This window comes from Giraffa tippelskirchi, chromosome 9, assembly GCF_054371585.1.
Source record: "Giraffa tippelskirchi isolate mGirTip1 chromosome 9, T2T-mGirTip1v1.2.pri, whole genome shotgun sequence".
Taxonomy (NCBI): Eukaryota; Metazoa; Chordata; class Mammalia; order Artiodactyla; family Giraffidae; genus Giraffa; species Giraffa tippelskirchi.
This window is the reverse complement of record NC_137283.1, coordinates 150,343,386-150,369,002: the sequence shown is the minus strand read 5'-3', so window position 1 is coordinate 150,369,002 and position 25,617 is coordinate 150,343,386. Positions and strand designations below refer to the sequence as shown.

General features: G+C 47.9%; 1 protein-coding gene, 1 long non-coding RNA gene and 1 pseudogene across 11 annotated transcripts; 2 read left to right on the top strand and 1 right to left on the bottom strand.

The window, feature by feature from the left end:
* Positions 1-1,640: 1,640 nt before the first annotated feature.
* On the top strand, positions 1,641-25,374 carry LOC145521422 (UL16-binding protein 1-like). Of its 10 annotated transcripts, XM_081530009.1 has the most exons (7): positions 1,679-2,021; positions 2,861-3,041; positions 16,372-16,472; positions 16,755-17,018; positions 17,390-17,665; positions 18,772-18,904; positions 25,042-25,374. In XM_081530009.1, exons 3-7 carry the CDS (start codon positions 16,445-16,447, stop codon positions 25,085-25,087), a joined length of 747 nt encoding a protein of 248 aa, XP_081386135.1. In that variant the 5' UTR covers positions 1,679-2,021; positions 2,861-3,041; positions 16,372-16,444; the 3' UTR covers positions 25,088-25,374. The 10 variants fall into 10 exon arrangements, with proteins under 10 accessions (XP_081386138.1, XP_081386132.1, XP_081386131.1 ...); XM_081530012.1 differs by lacking the exon at positions 16,372-16,472 and having other exon boundaries at positions 1,641-2,021; positions 17,501-17,665; XM_081530006.1 differs by lacking the exon at positions 16,372-16,472 and having other exon boundaries at positions 1,656-2,021; positions 18,799-18,904.
* Positions 4,397-10,227, bottom strand: LOC145521428 (uncharacterized). Its single transcript, XR_014065381.1, has 3 exons — positions 10,080-10,227; positions 9,285-9,346; positions 4,397-8,985 (listed from the first exon to the last, which is right to left on the bottom strand). It is a non-coding gene; the product is annotated as an uncharacterized LOC145521428 (long non-coding RNA).
* Positions 12,085-14,242, top strand: LOC145520869 (tyrosine-protein kinase RYK-like; annotated as a pseudogene).
* Positions 25,375-25,617: the final 243 nt, after the last annotated feature.

The following is a 25,617-nucleotide window of genomic DNA, read 5'->3' as shown; positions in this document are numbered from 1 at the left end:
ATATGGTTATATTCTCTATTCTCTATTATATTCTCTCTATATTCTCTATTATAAAACAGGAATATTCTGTTTCCTGACAACATTTCAGCCCATAATTTTACCATCTATTGATGATCCTGCACTGATAACATTTTCATTAACACTAGAAAACAAGCAGTAACTGAACATGTATTCGTTCAATAAATATTTATTGGACTCTTGCTGAGAAATGGGAACTTGGCAGACATCGAGACAGCAGCCACCCCTGTTGACCATCTTCTCACCCACTGTGACCAGGATCTCTTTCTGTGTCAACCACACTCTTCATCTGAACCATGGGGCACAGTAATTGAGTTCAGTGACTATTTCCTCAATTCATCCCACAAGGATGGCATGTAGCCAGAACCATTTTTAGATGTCTGGATGAGAAGTTAATTCACTACACACTGTGAAATTAACTCCATATAGCAGTTCTTCCAGTTAACTAGATTGATGAAATCAGATGGAAGGGGTTCAGTTATTTTGAGAAATCATTTTCTAGGTGTTGAGTATAGACCAAGGGAAAGTTTATGACCGGGGAGTCCCAATCCAGAATTCCCTCTTCTCCTCCTGCTTCTATCACTCCTGAGACAGGCTGGGACCTGGGCAAAGGTCTCATCAAGCTTCAAAATGCAAAGACAGTATGAAGGGTGAAAAAGTGCTACATGCATGCACAGTTGGGATAAATTATGAGCAACAAGATACAAAAAGATCAAACCTCAACTGCCACTACTGAGGTGTTGGGAGCAAAAGCAAGGTACTGAGTATAAGCCGACACACAGCACCACCAAGGGGGTGGGCAGACCACCTAAGCCACCCCTCCTGCCTGACCGACGGATCCACCCCCACCCTCACCCCACATAAGGGACCAGCTTGTCCCCCTCAGGATCGAGCGAGGGAATTTGTTTCCCTTCCCTAGAACTGTAGCAAGAATTCCAATGAAACAGAGCAGGACCCTATGGCCCTTGCCCCACCATGTCCTCAGCCTGCCTTGTGTCTGTGGAAAAGCTTTAGCCACACACTAAGCTGAATCAGAGAAGTGAGAAAATGAAAAACTAAGGAAAATAGTCAAAGGAGACCAAATAATAATAATGTAGTCATTAACCATAGTCAAGGACTCTTAGGTCCTTCTCAAGGGCTATTGATAATATTCTGAGCTCTATCCTGTGAGCTGTCTTATAGATACATAAACTCCCACCAGTTAGAAGTTAGCTACAAGATGACCAGACTGTAGCCATGATATAAACTGCCACAATTCCAAGAACTGTCCTCCAGGAGATGAGAACAAACCAACCATGGAACCATGGAACCAAAGATTAATTGTACTTGAAACAATCAAGATGACCCTGGTCAGACCATCCATGACCAATCTGGAGATGACTGTCGGAGCTGACTGCTGTTTCTGCAGGCAGCCCCCTCCCTCTGTCTATAAAAGGGCTTGCCCACAAGAACACTGGAGTGGGTTGCCATTTCCTTCTCCAGAACAGCCTGCTGCCATGTATCTTAGTTAGCTCATCTCTTTATTTAGTCCCTTAAGGAATGCTATCCAAGAAAGACTGACTTGAGGCAGCTGATCAGGTGACCGGGGGAGAATCGCTTTAGGAAACTCAGGAGAGGGTGGTAGAGAAAAGAGGGGCGGAGCCTGAGCGTTGGGAAACTCGGCCGGAGGACCCAGAAGTCGTCCGTGGCTCCTTGGCAGGCCCCCGTCCCAGGTCCCGGGTCCCCGAAGTCACCCCGGCGGCGCCCAGACTGACAATCGGAAGGAGCCTCTTCATCACCACCACCCCCAACCCCCCGAGCTGGGGCCGCGGGGCGTGGAGCCGAGATTCGAAAGAGCAAGAGCGATTTAAACTGAAAACCCCGAAGAGAGTTTCAGAACTGCTTTTGTGGTTGCGAACTCGACAGACAGTCTCAACCTGAGCGAAAGTGACCTTGGCTGGACCCGGCAGGCGAGGACCGCGCCCCGCCGATCGCAGGAACCGGGTGCGGAGAAGGAGCGGGCGGTGAGTACGAACCCAGGACGCGTCCCCCCAAATGTTCTGTCTTCTCCCGCCACCCCGGAGCCCCCAGCCCGGAGACCGCGGGGTTGAGCCACCTGCGCGACTGACATCCTGCGGGAGACGGGCAGCGCAGGGGAGGGGGCTGGGAAAGGCCCGAGGAGGCCGCTGCTGGGACACGGGAGAATCCCTAAATGTTTTGCGGTGAGCTTGCTCCTCCGGAGCGCTAGGAGGACTTTGCAACTTGCGGGTGAACAAACGATAATAAATTCCCGGCTGTTCTAGAGCTGGGCTCCAACAGGACCGTTGGACTCTGTTGTACACCCTCCTCCGATATGACAGACCTGGTGGGGTCGGCCGCTGCTAGTTTTATTAACAGGAGGGAATGGCAACCCACTCCAGTATTCTTGCCTGGAGAATCCCATGGACCGAGGAGCCTGGCGGGCTATACAGTCCATTAGGTCGCAAAGAGTCGGACACGACTGAGTGACTAACATGTAGTGAATGGTATTCATTACAGAGAAAGTTAGGATGGAAAGTGGATGTAGGAGAAAAGAAGGGATAACTGAGCAGGAGATGGCAGCGGCGGTGGGGTGGGGGTGAGGGAGGAAGTGAGTTCAAAGAAAGATCAGAGGAGGAAGTGGCTCATGGAATGAGCAGAAGAGCCAACAAAACGTGGGCTTTTCTTGCTCTCACCAGAAAAGGGCTTTTTTGGAGGGAGGATAGTTGTTCAAAGTGAATTTGGCTTTGTAATGTCATGATTATTTTTTTTAAATGAGTAATTACATTTGAAACTTAAGAAATACTTTCTGCATATAAGTGTTATTTTTCTTGTTTTTCAACAGGGCTTCCTCAGTCTAGGACTGAAGACTTTGGGCAGTGCCAGGAGGAAGAGGTATAGACACACCCCAGGCTACCTTTTGCCGGTCAGTCTCCTAAAGCTGCGGGGAGGAATGTCACTGGCTCACACCACAGGTCATCTTTTGCTGATACTGCTGCTGATAGAACCCGGGAAGAATCTGGGCAGTGAGTGTCCTGGATCTGGGGCTCTGGTGGGGGGGTGGGGGACATGAGAAAATGGGGAGGGAAGGGGCTCCACCCTGGTGGGCGGCTGTCCACCTGCTCTTAGTATGGTGAGGGTGTGGTTTAGCTGGACTGGCTGCCCAGGAGGTGACACCCTGCCTTCCGGGACCCTGCCCAAGGCAAGGTGCCTGGGCCTGTGCTCCTGTAGCAACTTTCCCTCTCCTGGCAAGTCCCACCTCCTACTCCAGTAAAACTTTCCGGATGCCTAAGGACCCATCATGAATGTGGCCTGTGTCCTATGGCATCTTTCTTCCATTTTATTGAAAGTCTTGTCTGTTGAGATAGATTTTAAGTCTCTAGAAAGCAGACATTGTCTTCTGTTTTTGCTTCCTCAGAAGCTGGCGTGTGCCTGCTTAGTCACTTAGGTGTGTCTGACTCTTTGCCACCCTACGCCGGACTGTAGTCTGCCAGGCTCCTCTGTCCATTCTCCAGGCAAGAATACTGGAGTGGGCTCCCATTTCCATCTTTAGGGGATCAAACCCATTCTCCTGCACTGCAGGCAGATTCTTTACTGCCTGAGCCACCATATATCAGATAAATCTTCCTGCTAATGGTATATGGACGGAAAAGATCCACAGTGGCATCAAAGTGTTTATCTAAAGCTCAGATACTTTAAGGTGAGGCAGGACTGAGGATGCAGCAGAGGAGGGGGTCTGGGATAGAGACCCCTCCCTCTGCAACCAGGCCCTGGAGGAGGAAACTCCTAGCCATGCCTGTGGTTTTCTCTCACAGATGCCCACTCTCTGTGCCTTGATCTCACTGTCAAACCTCAGTCCAGACCTAGACAGCCCTGGTGTCAAGTCCACGGCTCCGTGGACACAAAGCCTTTCCTCCAGTATGACAGTGACAGCAACAAGGTCAAACCTTTGGGTGTCCTGGGGAGGGGGTAAATGACACGAAAGCGTGGACTGAATTGAGCCAAACGCTGGGAGAAGCAGGAAGAGAGCTCAGGATGGTCCTGCCTGTCATCAAACTGGACAAAAAGGAGATGAGAGTGGCTTGCATTATCCTATTGATCATCACCCAGTTAGTTCTAATTGCTTCATCGTCATGAATCTTATGAAGAAATCAGGGACCACAGCAGGTGAGAAGCCGGCTGGCCTCTGGCTCCTGGGCAGGTTTGTTCTGGTCAGGACTTGGGAGAGGTGAGCCTCGGGTCTCACCAAGCCCCTCCACTGGACCCATCTTTACCTACATGATGTCCTTTCTTGGTCTTGGGCCTCCACACTTCCCTGTAGGTTGGGAACCACTCTGTTGTTGGGGTAGAAGAGGCTGGTGTGGGCAGCAGGACAGTGCAGTGGGAGTGGGGATGAAGACAAGTGTCTTTCCTTTGGAGGCACCGGGTATAAGATGTAGACATGGTGGGGTGGGGTGTTGTCCTGAGATCTTACTCAGGCTTTCCCAGTCCTTTGATGAAAAAAAACCTTTTGTTCTCTGATGATAGCATTATCTAGCTCCACATTTTCCCCAATGTTCTAATAGCTATTCCATCATCTGGATGTTTCTCCCTGGACTATGAGAAGGTACAGTGTTAAACTGACTCTGGGTGGCAAAAACTGACCCTTGATGACAGTCTGGCAGTTTATCTAATATACTACCTTCTACTCAGAGTGGGATTTAACAAGAAGCTAAAGAAGCTCATGCTTAAGAATTCCTTCACTTTCCACAACTGTTGATGGGCCCTTAAGATGTATTGACTTGGTCATTTTGAGGGTTTGCAAAAGTCAAATATTTGCTCACAATCAGTTAAGGCTTCCAGTTCTATTCTTTCCATCAGACTTCCCTTCATATGAGGTGGAATCGGGGTGAGGGGGCGGAGGTTGGCATTTTTAAAATTCTGTTGAGAAGATAATGCATTAGGGCTATACTTAGGTGATTAATGAGACATAATTTATGTGTTCACACACACTTACATGTATAGTTAAGTTACCGCATGCTTTTATGGGCTGAATGTGTTCTTCTTAATTCACGTGATAAAATCCTTACCTCCAGGAAGACTTGTTGAAACCACTCAGTCGGTGGTGTGTGGTTACACAGTCTGTGTTGTGATACAGTAGGAAGTATACGTTTGGTCAAAGTCCTGGTTCCTGGAACAGTTTCTAAAACCCACATTTTGGTGTCATATTTGGTGTTCTGAGTATAGAAAAATAGCTTTTCTTTAGAGACCTAGCAGGCTAATACATATGCAGAAACCACAGTCAAGTGCTAACTGCTTAGATGTCATGACACAAAAATGTGAGGCTACCAGTTGAATTATCATGTAGATTAATATATGTATTAACATACTGACATGTTAACGCATAAAGATGTATCCAGAACAGAAGAAAGGATAAAGTGTGATATAGCCATAAATGGAACACTATAACCCAATAAATAAAGAATAAATTACTACAGTAAAAACATAGATGCCTCATAAAAAGGATTTGAGAGGCAAGTGCTGGACACAAAAGAATATATACTCTGTGGTGCTCCTTTGTGTTGTGTTACATTATTGTGAGGTTTAACTGGATTGTTTTTTTTAACATGTATTTATTTTTGGTTGTGCTGGGCCTTCATTGCTGTGCGTGGGCTTTCTCTAGCTGCTGCTCTCTAGTTACGGTGCAGGAGCAGCTCATAGTGATGGCTTTTCTCATAGCAGAGTGCAGGCTCTAGGCTGCGGGCTTCAGTAGTTGGGGCACACAGGCTCAGTAGTTGCAGCTCCCACGCTCCAGAGCACAGCCTCAGTATTTGTGGCCCGTGACCTTAGTTGTTTCGCAGCATGAGGGATCTTCCGGGACAGGGACTGAACTCGTGTCTCCTGCGTTGGCAGGCAGATTCATTACCAATGAGCCACCAGGGAAGCCCCTCACCAAATTATTAAAAAGACATTCTAAGCTTAATTCTAAATCTTATCTCAATAATTTATGGATGAAGATTAGATGTTGCATGACTTGCAACCAGGAAATTATGCATACTGGAAAAGATATTATTTAAAGGACTATCCACAACCTAGATGGATCCTTATCAGGTGGTCTAAACTAGCTCATGCACAACAAAACTGAAGAGAATTAGCTCTTGGATTAATATTTCCCACGTAGAAAGGGTGACTGCATTGAACTGGCTAACAGAACAGTGCTGACCTCAGAAACACCTAAAAACAATGCTCAAACAAACAGGATGTTTGAGCTCATACATTCATACCAGGATGAGAAGAAGAGAACATCGGAAAAAATTTTAAGCTTTCAGTTTTCACTAATGTCTAGACAAACTTGAAGTTTTCTCCTCTCAGGAATATATTCAGTGATGCAGAGAATTCAATTCTACATTGTACCTTTTTTGCCCAATGAGAATCACATGAATGTTTATTGAAACTGCTTTATTTTAGGGGCTCAAATGTGTTGCAGTCCTGATTAGGTGAAGGAGACCTCACCTAGAAATAGGGTGTGTGCAGATGTAATCCAACCAAGGTCAGGGTGGATTAGGGTTGGCTCTAATCCAGTGACTGGTGCCTTTACCAGGAGGCACACCTGGTAAAGAAATGTGCACAAGCCAAGAAGAGATGGATATAGGAAAACAAGACATACGAGAGAATGTCATGGAAGGACAGAAACAGACACTGGAGCTACGCAATGCCAAGGGTTTCTGGCAACCACCAGTGCTGTGCGTAGTACCTCAGTCGTGTCTGACTCTTTGCGACCTCATGGACTGCAGCCCACCAGGTTCCTCTGTCCATGGGGATCCTCCAAGCAAGAACACTGGAGTTGGCTGCCATTTCCTTCTCCATGCAACCACCAGTAGTCAGGAAGAGAAAAGATGGAGCCTCCCTTGGAGCCTTCAGAGAGGGCCCTACTGACAGCTTGATTTTGGACTTCTAAACCTCACAGTCTTGAAAGAATAAATCTTGGTTGTTTCAAGCCATAGCGTTTGTGGTAATTTTTTATGAAGACTTCACTGTCCTAACCAAGCTTGCGGGGGCTTAGGCTGCATTCCCAGGGCAAAGGGAACTGGTGAGCAAGAAGGAAGGCCAAGAGAGCAGTTTTAGAAAAGAGCCAAGAAACAGACCCAAGGACGTCTAGAAACGTGACACCTAGTAGACGAGGTAAGAAATACCAGCGAAGGGAACACTGATCAATACATGACAACAGGAGAACTGGCTAATCCTGTAACTAAAAGAGGATTTCTATTTAGCACAATACACAAACGTTCATTTTAGGTTGATTAATGCATGAAGGCGACTGTTCGTGGGGACTCAGGGCTACACGCCAGTAGGAGCACGTTTGGTGAGTAGTTTTAGATATGGGGCTGGGGCATTAAAAAAGAGAAGGCACGTTTCCAGGTAGAACACAGACAGAAATCTAAAATTCCTGGCTAAGCCCTGGGACAAAGTCCTGGCAGCCAGCCCCTTCCCAGAACCACCCCGAGCTGTGTGTGGCTTTGAGGCAGCTGGAAGGCCCAGTATCTTGGGGAGAACTGGCCAGTGTGACTGTGTGTTTGTGAGAGAGAGAGAGACGGAGAGAGAGGGTATGCGTGAGAGGAGGAGGGCAGAAGAGAGGAGTGATTGTGTTAGTTGCTCAGTCATGTCTGACTCTTTGTGACCCTGTGCACTGTAGCCCTCCAGGCTCCTCTGTCCACGGGATTCTCCAGGCAAGAATACTGGAGTGGGTTGCCATTTCCTACTTAGGTGTGTGGGGCAGTGACACTAATTTGTGATAGGAAGGTGAACGTGAAGAGAGTGAGGGAATGCTGGAAAGAGTGTGTTGGATCTGTGGGAGCAACCACAACTAGTGTGTGAGAATGGGAACCTTGGTGTGTGTGGGTGTGTTTGTGTGTGTGACTGTGGACAGGTGAGCCTGGCACAGAAGGGGAGTGGACAGTATACGTATGCAGAGGGCCGGGTAGGGGATGCCCTGGGGGACCCAGAGAGGAGGAAGAGAGTGAAGGGAAATGGCTGTGAGGGGAAAGTTTCTCGATGGCAGTGGAAGTAGATGGGAGCCTTCTGTGTGGAACTTTGTGTGAAGGAGGGTGTACAGACTGTGAGGAAGCCAGGGTCCCTGTGGGAGGGGAGCCCGCTGTGGCTTTGCAGAGAGTGGAGAGAGAGTAGGGCAGGCAAGCAGGCCCTTGTGTGTGAAAGAAAGTGTGTGGTGGGTGGGGGATGGGGTGTGCACAGTGGGAAGGGGGTGTGAGGAGACCTGCATGGAAAATTTCAGGGTGACGTGCCCAAGGGTAGAAGGATATAAGTGAGGACCATGAAGCATATGTGGGGAACAGGTGTATGTGTGGGGGGCTGTGTGGGAAGCTGGAGAGTCAGGGTGGGCTGTGGGTGATGGAGGGCAGTGTGGACGGTGAGGGGGCTTGTGTGTGTAACTCTGGGGGCTGAAGTGTGGGGAGACAGGTGTGCATGGAGTGTGTGGGGTGAGCAGTGTGTCAGGACTATTGCTGAAGAGGCCTCAGTGGTGACTGGCTCCCCAACTTCTCCCTTCTCTGGGCCTGGACCCTCTGGCCTGGACCCTGAGGTTCCAAGGGAGCCAAAACTGGCAGGGACAGGGAAGAAGCCGTCATTTACTTTCTTTTTTTAGCTTGAAACACCACACTAAAATATGGGCCTTGTGACAGGTGTCAACTGGGGTCACCTGCCTTCACCAGCTGATGCCTCCCCCAGGCCCAGGAGCTGAACTGCATTCCCTCCCTCAGTTTCTAGTCACCCTGGGGCTTCCCTGACAGCTCAGTTAGTAAAGAATCCACCTGCAGTGCAGGAGACCCAGGTTCGATTCCTGAGTCAGGAAGATCCCCTGGAGAAGGGATAGGCTACCCACTCCAGTATTCTTGGGCTTCCCTGGTGGCTCAGCTGGTAAAGAATCCGCCTGCAATGTGGGAGACCTGGATTCGATTCCTTGGTTGGGACGATCCCCTGGAGAAAAGAAATGCTACCTACTCCAGGATTCTGGCCTGGAGAATTCCAGGGACTGTATAGTTGGGCCCGACTGAGTGACTTTCATTTTGGAGCCTCTGAGCAATAGAATTCCCTTCAATCCCCTCCTGCCTACTAAGCTCAGGGGGAGGAACTCCTGTGGGGGGTGCAACAGGTGGAGGAGGGGACCCAACCCTCTCCACCGCGCCCTTCCCACCTCTCCAGGCCCAGACCCCTCACTGTCCCCCAACTCCTTCCTCCCCACCTTGCCCTTCTCCCCACCTTCCCTCATCTCTTACCGCTCATCCTCATCGCAGGTGTTCCCAGGTCTGTCCAGCAGCTCAGGTGGGAAGCCAGGAGCCTGCATGGCAAGACCCCAGATCCACCCTTAGACACTTACGGCCCGTGTGTCCTGGACTCTGTCCAGCAGGAGCAGAAGCAGCTTCGACAGAAAAGTGGGGACTTGGGAGCCTGAGCTGTGACCTTGGAGACTACTCCCCAGCAGCTTTCAAATACAACCTACAGTCCCTCCCCCCGCCCTCCCACTCCCTTTCCCTTTCCCTCTCCAACTCAACCACACTCCACCCCACCCCTCCCACACTACCCCTTGTCCCCCCTCCAGGAAACCCTGGAGCCAATGCCCACCTTGCCAAATCCTCCCTGCTGTCCTGAAGAGGTCACCCTAATACTACGACTACTTTCCAAGGGATGGTTTGTTTTTTCAGCTAGGTTGATAACTGCGGGATTCAGACAGGATCACATTTCTTTTTCACATGTCCTGCCCTTGGCACTCTCCTTCCCATGTAGCTGATTCCGCTCCCCAGTGTGTGTTAGGGCTACTATACTGGCATCCGCATGTACCCTGGGGAAGTCCTCAGCCATAGTGTCTACAGAACATCAGGGGTTAAATGGAGACACCAGTGAGGATGGGGGAAGGGTGGAAGGACACCAAGTCTGGGGTCCCCTCTGCCTGTCCTGCCTTTCAGGGGACATGAACCCTGTGTCTTAGACACCAGCCTTTTGAGAGCTCCCTTCCTCCCTGTCTGAGTCCCATGGGACTGCTATAACAAGTAACCATACATTGCATGGCTTACAAACAACAGGAACCTTTTCCCCATGGTTCTGGAATCTGGCAAGTCCGAGAGCAAAGCACTGGAAGATGTCTGGTTCACAGAGGGCTGTCTTCTCACGGTGCGCTCACCTTATGGAAGGGTGGAGGGAACACAGGGTCATTTTCTATAATGGCTCTGACCCATTATTTTGACTGTGTGGATCACAACAAACTGGTAAATTCTTAAAGAGATGGGAATACCAGACCACCTGACCTGCCTCCTGTGAAATCCACCCGAGGGACTGTTGCCCGCCAGGCTCCTCCATCCATGGAATTCTCCAGGCAAGAATAGTAAACTGGGTTGCCATTTCCTTCTCCAGGGGATCTTCCTGACCCAGGGATTAAACCCGGGTCTCCTGCATTGCAGGCAGGTTCAGAGCTACCATATGATACAGCAATCTCACTCCTGGGCATATATCCAGAGGTGATAGGTGATGGAGAGAGATAAACTGGGAGGTCAGGATTGACATATACACACTACTATACTTCAAATAGATAACCAACAAGGACTTATTGTGTGGCATAGGAAAATCTGCTCAATATTCTGTAATAGCATAAATGGGAAAGGAACTTGTAAAAAAAAAAATAGATACATGTGTATGTATAATTGAATCACTTTGCTGTACACCTGAAACTAACACACATTTTTCATCAACTATATATTCCAATATAAAGTAAAAAATGTTAATTAATTAAAAATAATAAATATTGATATTGAGCATCTTCTCACGTGCCTATTGGTCATGTGTAAGCCTTCTTTGGAGAAATGTCTATTTAGATGTTCTGCCCATTCTTTGATTGGGCTCCCTGTTTTTATTATTGAATTGTAAGAGCTTTTCATATATTTGGAAATTAAGCCCTTGTTACCTGCAAGGGTGACAACATTTGCAAATCTTTTCTCCCAGTCTGTAGTTTGCCTGTTTTGTTTTGCTTATGGTTTCCTTTGTTGTGCAAAAGTATATAAGTTTGATGAGGCCCCATTTCTTTATTGCTTTTTCTCATCTTTTTGCTTTCTGTTTCTACCAGAGTAGAAGCCATCTTGAATTGGCCTTCTTTCATGAACTTTAATTTCTCCTGGATGGTTCTGGGAGGAAGAGAAATTTTTTTTTTTTTTTGAATGACAAATAATACTGGATCATTATAACTTCTGTAATTTTCAAAGATTGTACATTATACAAAAAAAAAAGGAAGGGCAAAGTGTCGAATTACACACAATCCTTCAAAATGCATTGGCATTGAAATTTTGAAGGAAAAATAAACAAATGGGACCGAAGCAAATTTGCAAGTGATATGCTGGTCTAATTTCAATACTGCTGTGTTTCTGGGACTCAGGAAGCCCGAGGAGAGGGAGAGTGATGAGAGAAGGGCAGGTCAGTGGAACAGTCAGCACACAGACGACATTTATCAGTTAAGTTTCCCACCCGAACTGGCACTTGAAACAATAACTGGGTTGGCTGAAAAGTTCCTTCAAGTTTTCATAAGATGGTATGGAAAACCCTAAGGAAACTCAATACAATGAAAAGGTCAGTGATCATCCAAGGCAAGCTCAAGATGGGGAAGTAGGAAGCCTTGAGCTCTCCCCTCCATGACCTTCTTGCCAGAAATTCTTCCCTGACCTCTGATCAATTTCTATTAATTAGGGACACAAAAATGACAAAATGATCTAACTAGGAAGATTCTGGCTATCAGCCCAAGCACAGCTCAAGTACACTTCCAAGGAGTGGGAGGAATGAGTACCAACAGCCCCGGCTGTGACGAACTGGCCCTGGGCGGGACCTCCGCGTGGAGGAACGCCTGGGGCCACAGAAGTGCTTGCTGAGCCTGCCTCAAAGGAAAGCATCCACTCCTCTGACCTGGCATCCTTCACTCCTGCAAAACTGGGATCCAGGTGGCAAAGAGAGAGATGGGTGGCCCCGAGACCTGTCTTGCCATCTTGGTCCCGCTTCTGATTGTCTGGTTCAGCGGGACGCCCGGTGGTGAGTTCGGGGATGAAACCGCGGGCGGCGGGGGGAAGTTACGACCTGAACAGGGCGGGCGGCCTGCGCGAGGATTCGCGAAACTTCTTCGGGGTGGCGCCGCCGCCCCCTCCTCTTTCCCTTCCCCTCGGTCCTTTGCTCCTCCCCCGAGCTACTTGCCTGCTCTCCGGGGCAGAACAGGGGTGCCTTGGGTGAAGCAGTAATGCGGGGAGTTTGAGAGGTGACGCTAGGAGAAGAGGGGGCCAAACCGCTACAGGGAATGCTGTTGAGGCCCCCCAGGGCCCAGCCCGCCCCTTGGAAGTGGGAGTCCTGGAGCCCGGCGGGCTGGGACCCGTCGGCCTCCCCGCGGGGAAGGGACCCAGAACTGTCCCGAAAAGCGCAAGTCCGCGATCTGCGCGCAGCGCCCTTTCTGGTTCCTACTGCTGTCGGCCCTTGAAGGACCAGCGCTCTTTATCACCGATCAGTTAGCACCTGCAGGGCGGCCGGGGCGAGGAGAGCTCGGCGGCCGTCCGGGGTTCGGGCAGGGGTGGGCCGCGGCGGGTGGCCGAGCTTCTCCTGGGCGGTGGAGGCGGGAGCTCCGAGCCGGACGGACCTGCGGGCCCGTCTCCCGGGACGCGCATCTTGACGGCCGCCGCCGGTACCGCTCGGGTCAGTTAGGCTGCCTTTCGCCCTGGGCCCCCTGCCCCCGGAACTCCAACGTACTGTATCAGTGTTTGGGCTCGAGCTGTCCTGTCCTGGCAAAGTAGATTCTGAAGTTATGATACTAAATGCAGCTCAACTTGACAGTAACTTCAAAAAGCTTCACAGTCTTAGAGTTGAAACGAAGGAAAAGTTGCCATCCAGAAATTGAGGAAGTAAAACTTCAGCCTTGGACAAAAGGGCCAGCAGAGGAACCCATTTATGATCCTGTACATGCAGCTCCAGCCGTTGTCTGCACGTGTGTTTTATATCAGCCTAGGGATTTGCTGTCCAGTTATATTTCTTGTAGTACTAGTATTAGCTGTTTTGCATCTTCATAGTATGAAAAGGATTGAACTGGAATATGACATCGGCACCAGCAGTAGTTCCCAAGGGCTGTCTCAGTCCCAGTAGTTCCCAGATGTCTCAGTATGTGAGAGGCAACACACCCAACAATACAACTCCCATCTCCAGTTATCCTACCTCGTGGGTACAGGAGTAGGGCTTGTGAAGTATCACTCTTTTGGAGGCCAGAGCTAAGGTGAATGATATCAAAATACCTATCCAGGGAGAGGAACTCAAAAGATGTACTCTAAGAAGGTGCCTTTTGGTGTACTTTCCATGGGGTTTATGTAGATGAAAAAGATCCAGATAAAGAGCAACAAGCATTTGTAAAAACAGTTAGAGATCAAGCTTCTGAAATTCAGGTGACAACGATGCTCCCTGAAAGTTGTAGGCTACGAGATCTTCATCACAGAAATCTTCCTATTACCCATGTGTGAACAGAAGAAGGGGAAAAGCCCATGGTGGATTGCCTTGCATGAACTGGGGTTATCTTAAATTGTTTTTATGGCAGTGCAAATATATAGAGGCCAATAGTCTGCAGGCAACTTCTCAACAAAACCTAGTTCACATGGCTGCTCAGATTGCCTGTGGAAGGAGCTACCTGGTCAGAAGAGAAGTCCTCCACAAAGACCTGGTAGCTAGGAGCTCTATCACTGATGACAACTTCAAGTTAAGAGCAAAGCCAATCCCTCTCCAGAGTCTTGTTCCCCTTGGACTCTCACTGTCTAGGGAACAACAAAAACACAGGATCGATGGATGGCTTTTGAAAGTCTGGTTAATAATGAGTTCTCCAGCCTTCCCTGGTGATCCAGTGGCTAAGACTCCACACTCCCACTACAGGGGCCTGGGTTCAATGCCTGGTGGGGGAACTGGATCCTGTATGTCACAACTGAGAAGTCAGCATGCTGCTACTAAAAGAGCCCACGTGTTTATGACTCTGGCCAAACGCCCTTCAGTGGACATCTACCGGTTTGATGTGGCCGAGTACCTGAAAGAGGGTTACCAAATAGCCCAGACTCTCAACTGTCCTGATGAACCATTTATGTGATGGCTTGTGCTGGGCCTTCGATCCAGAGGAGAGGTGCAGTTCCAGCAAAGGGCCCGGTGTCTCACAGAGGTCCATGCAGCTCTGGGGGCCTGTGTCTGACTCTCCTCTCTCAGTCCCCCAGGGTCAGGAGGAAGGTGCCTGTCGAGGCCCACTTGGAGCCAGCCAGTCACATACATCACCCAGCATCACAGAAGCACATGTGTCTTCCAGAACATGTGCCTTAGGAATGCTTTAGCATCTCAACTTTCTAAGACATATTTAATGATGTGGAATACTTTCTCAATATCACTTTTATTAGGTTTAGCTGAAAATGTTTGTGTAAATTTTTTACGCATAGTTGCCTTTGAGGTATAGGTATATTCTTACAAAAGAGTTTTAAAATTGTTTAAACACACATATTTGAACTAACGATCTTATTACCAACTGCTTTTTCTTTTCTTAACTTCTACAAGGTAATGCAGTTGATTCACCTTTAAAGTTTTGCTTTTTTTTCACTAGTTTTAGGAATGATTTGTCTTCAACATGCAGTACTTTTCTTAGGAAAACAGAAACCGTCCGGCAGTTATGGGCTAATGCCCCCCACTCCTTTATTACAGAGTAGCTACCTTGGTCCCAAGCGCCATACGGGAATCCACAGGCGTGAGCAGAGGGTAGTGGCCGTCTAACAGCTCTAGTGTCACCTGTAGGCCAGCTGCTGGTGGGTCTTGTTCGTTCCCTGTGGCCCTGCTTATGTCAAAACACATAACCACTTCTATCCTATGACGGCTGGCCTAGCTGAACTAATGATTAGGGGTTGATGAGCACACATGACGATGGGCAACCCCAGTCCATGACCAGAGGCCTCATCTCTGCCAGGCCCCAGGACCACACCGGGAGCCACGTTTACATGGTGTGACTTTCCCCACTGCAAGTGGCATGGCCTAGCTTCAGGACACTCAGGATCTGTGTTGTGAGCTTTCAAGTAGAAGATGGCATGTAGCACCTTTCTGACCACAGATACCTCTGATGTCACCGGTTCTGCTGGGTCATCTGCCCAAGAAGCAGCTCCAGCCATGCTCATCGTTCACCAATTGTGACTGCTTTAGTGCTGGGACAGCAGGTGGCAGCAGAGACCTAGAGTCTGCGAAGCCTAAACTATTTCTTCTGTACCATTCCAGGAAACCTAAGGCCACACTGGTAGTTAAATGGAGATAGGATAGGGACCACACCCCTGCAGCCCTCGAGAGATTGTAGATTGGTACTTGTCTCTGTATTTCCTCCAGGATATTGTGTACACGTACTATTGGGGGATGGGGAGGTAGGGTCTGGAGTCTGAATCTGGAATTCACTAATACGGTAGCCTTCACCCCACGATCATTTACTGGCTACTCAGGTCTCCATGCATGTCACAAGTCCAGGGCATGTGAAATGACAGCTGTATGGTGTGTGGACCCAGTGATAACCACTGTAAGCAGAACCTGGACTGCTGTCCATTGATGGCCTGGTACCCTGTGCATCACTGCAACAATTGGGGCATCAGGATGATACTACGGTTCCTGTGCATGATGTTAGAAACACACTAGGTGCAATGTGAATGTGAGAGTAGTTTCTGCTTCTGCAGGTTCACTTACCCCGGTAAATAACCATGTGGCTCTTTGGGAAAGAATGGAAGGACTTTTGCACTAGATGTGGTGATGAAAGGGTCCTCTTCTTTAGATTGTGGCTTCTGTCTTTGGTGGCTGTGCTCTGAGACGTGGCTCAGATCTGGAAAATGGGCCTGGATCAGATGTTTGGTAGGGATGGCTGCCTTTGGCTTCCTCATCATCCAGCCTTGTGTTCTGTCTCTCTTTCTCTCTTTCAATGGTACAGTTTGTATCTAGGTTCCTGCTCATCTGTTGGCCTTTAGGATCACCCTGTGCTGAGCCAGCATCATATTCTCGGCAGTCCGGCCCTGGCTGCATTGAGACTCTCTAATCACTTTGACCACTGCACCTACTTTTCTGTTGACCTAGAGCACCCCCACCTGGAATCTGATTTTTCCACAACTTCCATCCCTGTTCCTGATAGAAGCCCACAGAGCACCATGTCCTACCACAATCCCTGACCTTCTGCAAAAGTCATCCTTCAGCTATTGGAGGTGCTTCTCATCCAGGCTTTCCTCTCGGGCTCCATAGAGTCCATCAGGCTTTCCCATGGAGCTGGTGGACTGCACACTTTCCTGCCCTTTCATACCATGTCCGCCCTGGCAGATTCACTTCTCTGAGCCTTGGATCCCCTCCTCTACCACCTGCCTCGGAAGCTCTGGATTTTCTCTTTCATGCCATGTGGGATTCGAAGACCCATCAAAGTGGTAGATAAGCAGCATTTCCTGGCCTTCCTAAGTCCTCTGACCCCTAATTGTGAATTCTCCTTTCTGCAGCTTTGGGTCCTGTGTTGGCCTTATGAGCAGAGTAGAGATAATGTTATGTGGTTTCTCTGCTTTCTCAGCCTGTAGCTGGTGTTGGGGGGAAAGTGGGTCTTCCTGCTCTGCCAACCCAGCCCTGCAGCTTTACTGTGCTCTCACATAAGTAGGGGGAAGAGGTAATGGGTCTTCTTCTCCAAACCCTGCCCTCACCTGCGTTTTCCTTCACAGACTCTCACTCTCTTTGCTGCAACTTCACCGTCAACCCTCAGCCCAATCCTGGAGAGCCATGGTGTGTGGTTCAAGGCCACGTAGATGGGAATGTTTTTCTCTCCTATGACTGTGGTGGCGACAAGATCCAATCCACAAGTCCATTGGGAGAGGAGGTGAAAACTACGAACACTTGGGAAACACAGACAGAAACACTCAGAGACATCGGGGACTTTCTTGAGGGACAACTGCCTGACATTATACCAGAGAAACACATGACCAGGGGTGAGTTCAATTCAGTTCAGTTCAGTCGCTCAATCGTGTCCCACGCTGCATCCCCATGGACTGCAGCATGCCAGGCTTCCCTGTCCTTCACCAACTGCCAGAGGTTGCTCAAACTCATGTCCATCGAGTCTAAGGGTGAGTTAGGAAATCCAAATGCTGAAGAAGCACACTGGGGGCTTTGCTGCATCCATTGCTTATGGGTAAAATATTCAACTGGAGTTTGGTCCTTCCCTCGTAATCCAGCGGAAGGAGGGAGCCTTGGAGGAGAGAACAGGGCCAGATTAGCTGAGCCCACGGGAGGTGGACCAAGGTGAGGCAAAGAATTTGTCAAGTCCAGAGCCTGAGCTCTTTCTTTTCCTCCGTGGGGTCAGGCCCTCTGATGCTGCAGGCCAGGATGACGTGCTGGTGTGAAGAGGATGGACACTGCAGTGGATCCTGGCAGTTTTGCTTCAATGGACAAATGTGCCTCCGCTTTGATTCAGAGAATGGACACTGGACCGTGGTTCATTCTGGAGGGAGACTCATGAAGGAGAAGTGGGAGAATGACAGAGCTGTGACCGACTTCTTGAAGAACATCTCCATGGGAGACTGTCGGGCCTGGCTTCAGGATTTTATGGTGCCCTGGGAGGAAATGTTGAAGAGCGCAGGTGAGACAAGTATAATGAAGTGGTAGTCCACTCAGTGTGATATGGACCCCCCCTCTGTGTGTACATGTGTGTGTCTGTGTGTCTGTGTCTGTGTGTGTTTTGGCAAAGTGATCCATCGAAAGTGAGCTGTTCCTGAAACATGGATGGACCTAGAGAGTGTCATACTGAGTCATGTAAGTCAGAAAGAGATGGAGAAATATCATATGACATGCCTTATATGTGGAATCTAAAAAGAAATAGTACAAAAGAATTTACAAAAGAGAAAGTGACTCACAGACTTAGAAAACAAGCTTATGGTTCCCCAGGGGAAGGGATAGGTAGGGACTTTGGGAAGGTCATGTACACACCGCTCTGTGTCAAATGGATAACCAGCAAGCTCCCCCTGAATAGCACATGGAACTCTCCTCAATGTTATGGGCCAGCCTGGATGGGAGAGGGGTTTAGGGGAGAAGGGGTACATGTATATCTATGGCTGAATCCCGTCACTGTTCACCTGAAACTATCGTAACATTGTTAATGGCTATACCCCAATTAACAGTGTTTTCGGTGTGAATAAAAACAAAAGGATGTAAAAAAACAAATTTAAAAAGTGAGTTGTCCTGGGAGAACAGTGACCCGGGGGTGCTCTGTCATCCTCCTTCCTCTTCCACCTCCTGACGTCTCTCCTCACAGCACAGGCCTTTACATGAAAGAACATGGATTTTTGCTGATCCCAATCCTGTAGACATCTTTTTGATTTCTGGGATTTATTTCTCACTGTACCCTCTTTCCAGAATCTTCTTTTAATTGTCACCAATGCTACTTCTGGAAATCTGTCAATACCACCTCTGCTGTCAGCTCCTGAGGACTCCATCCTCATGTCACCACCTCTGTGTCACAGCAGGACTGAGTGGCTGTGTTGGAAACCTTGCTCCCCCATTAGCTGTCAGAGCCCTGTGAGGACTGGGCTGCTCCCTGCCCCCATCTCACCTGAGGATCTGTCACTGGGGCCTCCATGTGATGGGTGCAAGCTGTCTGCACATTAGGGGTACCTGGATCAGGGGGGTGAGGAGGCATCTGCTGAGTTTGGAGTCTGGACAAGGGCTTCACTCTTACTCTCCTTGTAGCATCACTGACCACCGTCCCCCCTACAGTGCAGCCCATGGCCACAGCCATCGATCTCAAAACCGGGATCATCCTTGGAGTTCTCGCCGGTTTCATCATAATGGGCATCGTAGCCTGGATCCTTTACAAGAACAGGTACTGAGTGCAGAATTCAGAGGGAAGCCTGGGGCACGTGGCCTGGTGTGAGGATGGAGAAGGTGAATCCCAGCCAACCCCTGCCCCTCACTGAACCTCCTCATCCTGAAAATGAGCAGGTGGATAAGATCCCATATCACCTGAGAGCAGAACTCAGACAAGTTCAGCCCTGACTTCTGAAAGGTCCCCACGGTCAGGCGACATTGTGAAAAGGGAGGGGCGTTCACTAGGCTGAGGGCCTATTGATGCTTAAAGGGTTTAGCCAAGTCCCCTGACTGAGCACAGACTGCTGGCTGGCAGGGCCCAGGGTAGGTGGTGTGAGAGCAGCAGGCACTCAGGGCAAGGGCAGGACTCACGGGGGCTGAGAGCAGCACTGGGGCTCCACATGATGTGTCAGCGGGGAGGGGACCCACCGGAGGGGACCCACCCAGAGGAGACCCACCCAGGGGGCCAAGATGAGATGGGCCGGGCTCTAATCCCAGGAGGAAGGGGTGGGAAGGCCTTTGCAGACCCAACTGCAATGGCCTGTTCTCACAGGAAATGCCTTGGGTCAAGCAGGCAAGGCAGGAGCCCAAGAGCAGAGACTGTGGGAAGGGGTTAGGCCAGGCCTGCGCTCCTGGAGCAGCAGCAGTTACAAATCAGCCTGTGGCCTCCTGGGGACCCAGAGCCTCCATCACTGAGTGGTCCTGCCTTGAGCAGAGGTGACAGGATGGTGGGCCTGAGCTGGGGTGGCGGCGCCCAGCTGGGCTGTACCAGGAAGTGATGGGGGGCAGGGACCCTGGGCCTGAGAGCTGTGTGTGCTGCTGGCTCAGAGGCTGGAGGGGAGTGAAGGAAGGAGGTTTGCCTGCAGCCTCCCAAGGCTGTCAGGAAGCAAGGCCTGTCCTCCGGGGACCTGCTCCCTGGTCCTTTAGGCCCCCCTCGGGGAGGATCCGGACCTGAGTAAAGGCAGCAGATTGATTTCTCACTGGCTCCAGTCCTGAGCCTCAGAAGGGCGTGTCAGGGCCTGGGGTTTCTCTGTGATGCAGGAAGGAAGGAGGAGGTGACAAGAAGCTGCTGGGCCTGGGGTGGGGGTGGGGGTGGAAGACATAGAAGCCCCTCAATGAGGGCGGGGCTGGAGGGGGTCTCAGGAGGGGCAGCCCCAGAAAGTGACAGGAGTTCCTCAGCCTCCTGGACCAACACCCCTTTATTTTCTACAGGAGATGGTGCTTCTAAGAAGCCACAACAGATGCTCTGTTGGCCTCATGAAACAGTCTTTCCTTGACAGCCATTGTTTTCCTTCTGTGCACTTTAGAGCCAGGAGATCAGAGCCAGGCTTTCTGAGTCTGCCTTCCAAATATGATGATGCAATATCTGCATTGTTTCATGACTCTGGTCACATCTGGTGAACAGCCTCCTCAGTCTCTTTTTTTTCCCCATCCTCTTTTGCCTCTTTCTCTTGGTTATAAATGATGGAATCCCTGCAATGAAATGTTCAACTTCTTGAACAAGAAATCTCCTCAAATAGCACACTTTCTGTCTTCTTCTAGTTTGAGAAAAATCAGACTCTTCTCTGTATGGCAATCTCATTGTTGCACATGATGATAATGCAAGAAAAATACCACCTGCTGTTACAGGACTCAGGGATTCTATGTTCAGAGAAACAACTTCAGAGTGTTTTCAAGAGAACAAAATATTATGTCTGAATGTCTCTTTTAGTCATTTTATTTCCTAATATGAATATTTAAGTCAGTATCTTGCTATTGCAAAAGACATAAATATTCCAAGTTTCCTTTTCTAATCAAGGACGGAACTCGGGACATTTCATCCTTTTTCTACCTTATGGGATCAAATAGAACTGATGATTCAGCTACGTTTATTGTGGAAGCAGAGAATAAAAAGAATGCTCTTAAAGTAATGTGCAGGCTAGCTGTCGATCCCAAACAGTATCCTGATAACCTGGATCCAAAGATATATTCTGGAACTTGTGCAATAAAATCGTTTTTTATTTCATCGAGATCCGAACCCTCAGTGGTGACTCTCCTGTGTTCCTCTATGTCTCCCCCTCTCGAAGGAGAAGCCAGACTTCACCACACAAACTATGTCTGTTTTGAAAAGTAGATTTATTTCCCCATAGACAGAGGATCATATTCAGAATAGATAATGAAGTACTACAAATAAATAAGATAAATTGTAATTTTTGGCCACTGCTTGAGCTGTTCACATATGGTGAATTGTTGTTCAGTAGCTAAGTCAGGTCCAACTCTGTGACCCCACGGACTATAGCACGCCAGGCTTCCCTGTCTCTCACTATCTCCTGGAGTTTTTCAAACTCATGTCCATTGAGTCAGTGATGCCATCCAACCATCTCATCCTCTGTTGCCCCATTCTCTTCCTGCCCTCAATCTATGCCATCATGAGGAACTTTTCCAGTGACTTGGCTCTTCACATCAGAAAGGTAAAGTATTGGAGTTTCATCACCAGCATCAGTCCTTCCAATGAATATTCAGGGTTGACTTCCTTTAGGATTGACTGGTTTGATCCTCTTGCAGTCCAAGGGACTCTCAAGAGTCTTATCTAGCACCACAATTCAAAAGCATCGTTTCTTCAGCACTCAGCCTTCTTTACGGTCCAACTCTCACATAAGTGCATGACTACTGGAAAATCCATAGCTTTGACTGGACAGACCTTTATTGGCAAAGTGATGTCTTTGCATTGCACATCCTACTCAACATCTTTCTATTTTCTTGTCAAACCAATTTTACCACTTAATCTTGATGGTCAGTTTTTCTTTCTTATCATGCATGTGTTCTCTGGGGGAGCACTTTTTATTTCCTTTAAGTACTTTTCTTTGCATTCACAACTTGACCAACTGTTGGATAGAAAAAGCTTCTGTTAGGTCCTTCTCGGTTCTGTCTTTTATTGTGTCCATCTTTAAATGAAATATTCCCTTGGTATCTCAAATTTTCTTGAAGAGATCTCTAGGCTTTCCCTTTCTATTGTTTTCCTCTCTTTGCCTTGATCATCCAGGAAGCTTTTCTTATCTCTCCTTGCTATTCTTGGGAATTATGCATTCAGATGGATATATCTTTCCTTTTCTCCTTTGCCTTTCACCTCTCTTCTTTTCTCAGCTATTTCTAAGGACTCCTCAATCATTTTGTCTTCTTGCATTTCTTTTTCTTGGGGATGGTTTTGGTCAGCACCTTCTGTACAATGTCATGAACCTCCGTCCATAGTTCTTCAAGCACTCTGTGTACCAGACATAATCCCTTGAATCTATTTGTCCTTTCCACTGTATAATATAAGACATTTGATTTAGGTCATAGCTGAATTGCCTAGTGGTTTTTCTTACTTTCTTCAGTTTAAGTCTGAATTTTGTAATACAGAGCAAATGATCTGAGCCACAGTCAGCTCCCTGTCTTGTTTTTGCTCCTGTATAGACACTCTCCACCTTTGGCTACAAGGAATATAATCTGTCTGATTTCAGTATTGACCATCGGGTGATGTCCATGTGTAGAATCATCTCTTGTTTCGTTGGAACAGTGTTTTTGCTATGACTAGTGTGTTCTCTTGGCAAAACTCAAAATAACCTTTGTTTCCTTCATTTTGTACTCCACGGCATGTAGGTACAGCAAAACCTCAGAGATATTCTAGGCTGTGTTCCAGACCGGGGCAATAAATTGAATATCATAATAAAGTAAATCACACACATTTTTCATTTCCCACTATGTATATAGTTTTGTTGACATTGTCTGAAGTCTGTTAAGTGTGCAATAGCTTTATGACTAAATAAATAATATACAGAATTTCATTAACAACAATTTGTTTCTAAAATAAAGTCATTTGAGAATCATCTGTGCCTTCACAAGTCAAAATCGTTTTGCTGGTGGACGGTCTTGTCTCAGTCTCTGTGTCTGCTGACTGATCAGGATGGTGATTGCTGAAGGTTGGGGTGGGTAGGGCAATTTCTGAAAAGAAGATAACAGTGAAGTTTGCCACATCGTTTGACTCTTCCTTTCACAGATTTCTTTGTAGCATGCAATGCTCTTTAACAGCATTTTAACCCACAGTAGAACTTCTTTCAAAACTGGAGTTAATCCTCTGCAGTCTGCTGCTGCTTTTTTCAACCAAGTTTACGTTATGTTCTAAATCCTTTGTTGTCATTTCAACAATCTTCATAGGTTGTTCAGCAAGAGCAGTTTCTGTCTCAAGAAACCACTTCCTTTCCTCATGCATGAGAATGAACTCTCTTTCATTTCAGCTTTATGATGAAATTGCAGCAATTCAGCCACATCTTCAGGCTTTACTTCTAGCTCCCTTCTTATTTCCACTACATCTGCAGTTACTTCCTCCAGTGATTTCTTGAACCCCTCAAGGTCATCTGTGAAGGTAGGAATCACCTTCTCCCAAACTCGCCTTAATGTTGATATTTCCACCTATTCCCATGAGTCAGTGTTTTCAATGGAATCTATAATCATGAATCCATTGTAGAGGGACTTCCCTGGTGGTCTAGTGATGAAGAATCCACCTTCAAATGCGAGGAATGATGGCTTGATCCCTGTTCAGGGGACTAAGGTCCCACATACTGCCAAGCAGCTAAGCTCACCTGTTGCAACTACTGAGCCAAGGCACTGAAACTAGAGACCTTTGTCCCGCAATGAATGATCATGCATGACCCAACGAAGATCCTGTCTGCCTCAACTAAGACCCATGGAACCAAATACATAAATAAATAAATAATATTTTTAGAAAAGACGATATGCTTTTTTAAAAAAATAAAATCAGTCCAGAAAGTTTTCAGTTGACTTTGCTCAGATCCAGAAGAGGAGTAACTATCTATGCAGCTATACCATTAAAATATATTTCTTAAATGCTGTTACTTGAGCATCAAAATTGCTCCTTGAACCATGTGCTGCAGACCGGATGTTGTGTTGGCAGCTATGAAAACAATGTGGATCTCATTGTACTTCTCCATCAGATTCTGGGATGCTTTGTCAATCAGCAGTAATATTTTGAAAGGAATCTTTCATTCTGAGCAGCAGGTCTCAACATTGGACTTCAAATATTTGGCCACCAATGTTGTGAACAGATATGCTGTCATCCAGGCTTCATTGTTTCATTTACGGAGCACAGGCAGAACAGAATCAGCCTAATTCGAAAGGGGCTTAGAATTTTCCAAGTGGTAAGTGACCACTGACTTCCAGTAATCTGCTGCATTAGCCCTTATCAAGAGAATCAGCATGTTCTTGGAATCTTTGAAGCCAGGCATTGACTACTCCTCTCTAGGTATCAAAGGCCTGGCAGGCATCTTCTTCCAGTAGATGGCTCTTTTATCTATACTGGAAAACTTGAACTTCATGTAGCCACCTTCATAGATTATCTTAGCTAAATCTTTTGGATAACTTGCGGCAGCTTCTATGTCAGGTCCTGTCCTACCTTCTACTTTACTTTATGGAGATGGCTTCTTTCCTTAAACTTCATGAACCACCCCCTGCTATCTTCAAATTTTTCTTCTGCAGCTTTCTCACCTCTCTAAGGCTTCAGAGCAATGAAGAGAGTTGGGGCTTTGATCTCGACCAGGCTTTGGGTTCAGAAAATGTTGTGGCTGATTGGATCTTCTATCCAGACCCGTAAAACTTTCTTCATATCAGCAATAAGGATGTTTTACATTCTCAGAAACAGACTCCCATATTAAAGAATGAACTTACCGTTTCTGGGGGGAAGGAGGCAGAAAGGGATAGTTAGTTAGGGAGTTTGGGAAGGTCATGTACACACTGCTCTATTTAAAATGGATAACCATCAAGGACTTATGTATGGCATATGGTGTGTCTGTGTGTGCACACTCAGTCATATCCAACTCTTTCTGTCTTCATGGACTGTAGCCTGCCAGCTCCTCTGTCCATGGAATTTTCCAGTCAAGAATACCAAAGTGGGTTGCCATTTCCTACTCCAGGGGATCTTCCCAGCCCAAGGATCAAACCCACAACTCTGATCACTATTATGTGGCTGTCCTGTCAGGAGGGGAGTCTAGGGAGAATGGATGTATGTATGTATACGGGCGAGTCCCTTAGCTGTTCACCTGAAACTATCCCAACACTGTTTGTAAATCAGCTATACCTAATACATAATAAAAAGGTTTTACAAAATAGATTGTTTTTCAGATGGAGTGGTTCGAGACAATTCTGGGAAAAAGAGACAAAGAGATGAAAAACCCAACTGCCACTTTTGAAGAACCCAGGGCAAAAGCAGGATGCCTCACATGCTCCCAGCACACATGAACACTTAAGGGTTCAGCCAGTCACCTACGCCACCCCTCTGACTGACCCCTGGACACACCCCTCCCCTCACCCCATAGAAGGGACCAGCTCGCCCCACCACTTCGGGGAGTGAGCAAGCAAGGAACCTGTTGTTTGTTCTCCCTCCCCTCTGCTGCAGCAGGAGCCCCAATAAAGCCTTGCCTCAATTTCTTTTAATTAATAAATTTGATTAATTTCTATTGTCTGGCCTCTGAATTATTTCTATTGATTAAGGAGGCCAAGAGCCTGGTGTGAACAATTTGGGGATAAGAGACACATGGGGGCTGGGAGGAGGACAGGACGCAGGCCTGGGTGGGGCACCAGCTTGGTGGGTTCAGGTGATCGATGTGTCAGGGGAAGACTCTCATGCATAGGCCTGGGGGGCAGGGCCCTGGGTTTAATCTCTGGCAAGAGGCAACACGGGGACCACGTAGCCCCAGT

Excerpts from the sequence above, each read along its gene's own strand:
- LOC145521422 (XM_081530005.1), top strand. The coding sequence starts at position 2,969 with ATGTCACTGGCTCACACCACAGGTCATCTTTTGCTGATACTGCTGCTG. Across the intron at positions 3,042-16,754 it reads ACCCGGGAAGAATCTGGGCA|ACTCTCACTCTCTTTGCTGC; the intron begins GTGAGTGTCCTG and ends TTTCCTTCACAG. Across the intron at positions 18,905-25,041 it reads TGGATCCTTTACAAGAACAG|ATGGAGTGGTTCGAGACAAT; the intron begins GTACTGAGTGCA and ends ATTGTTTTTCAG.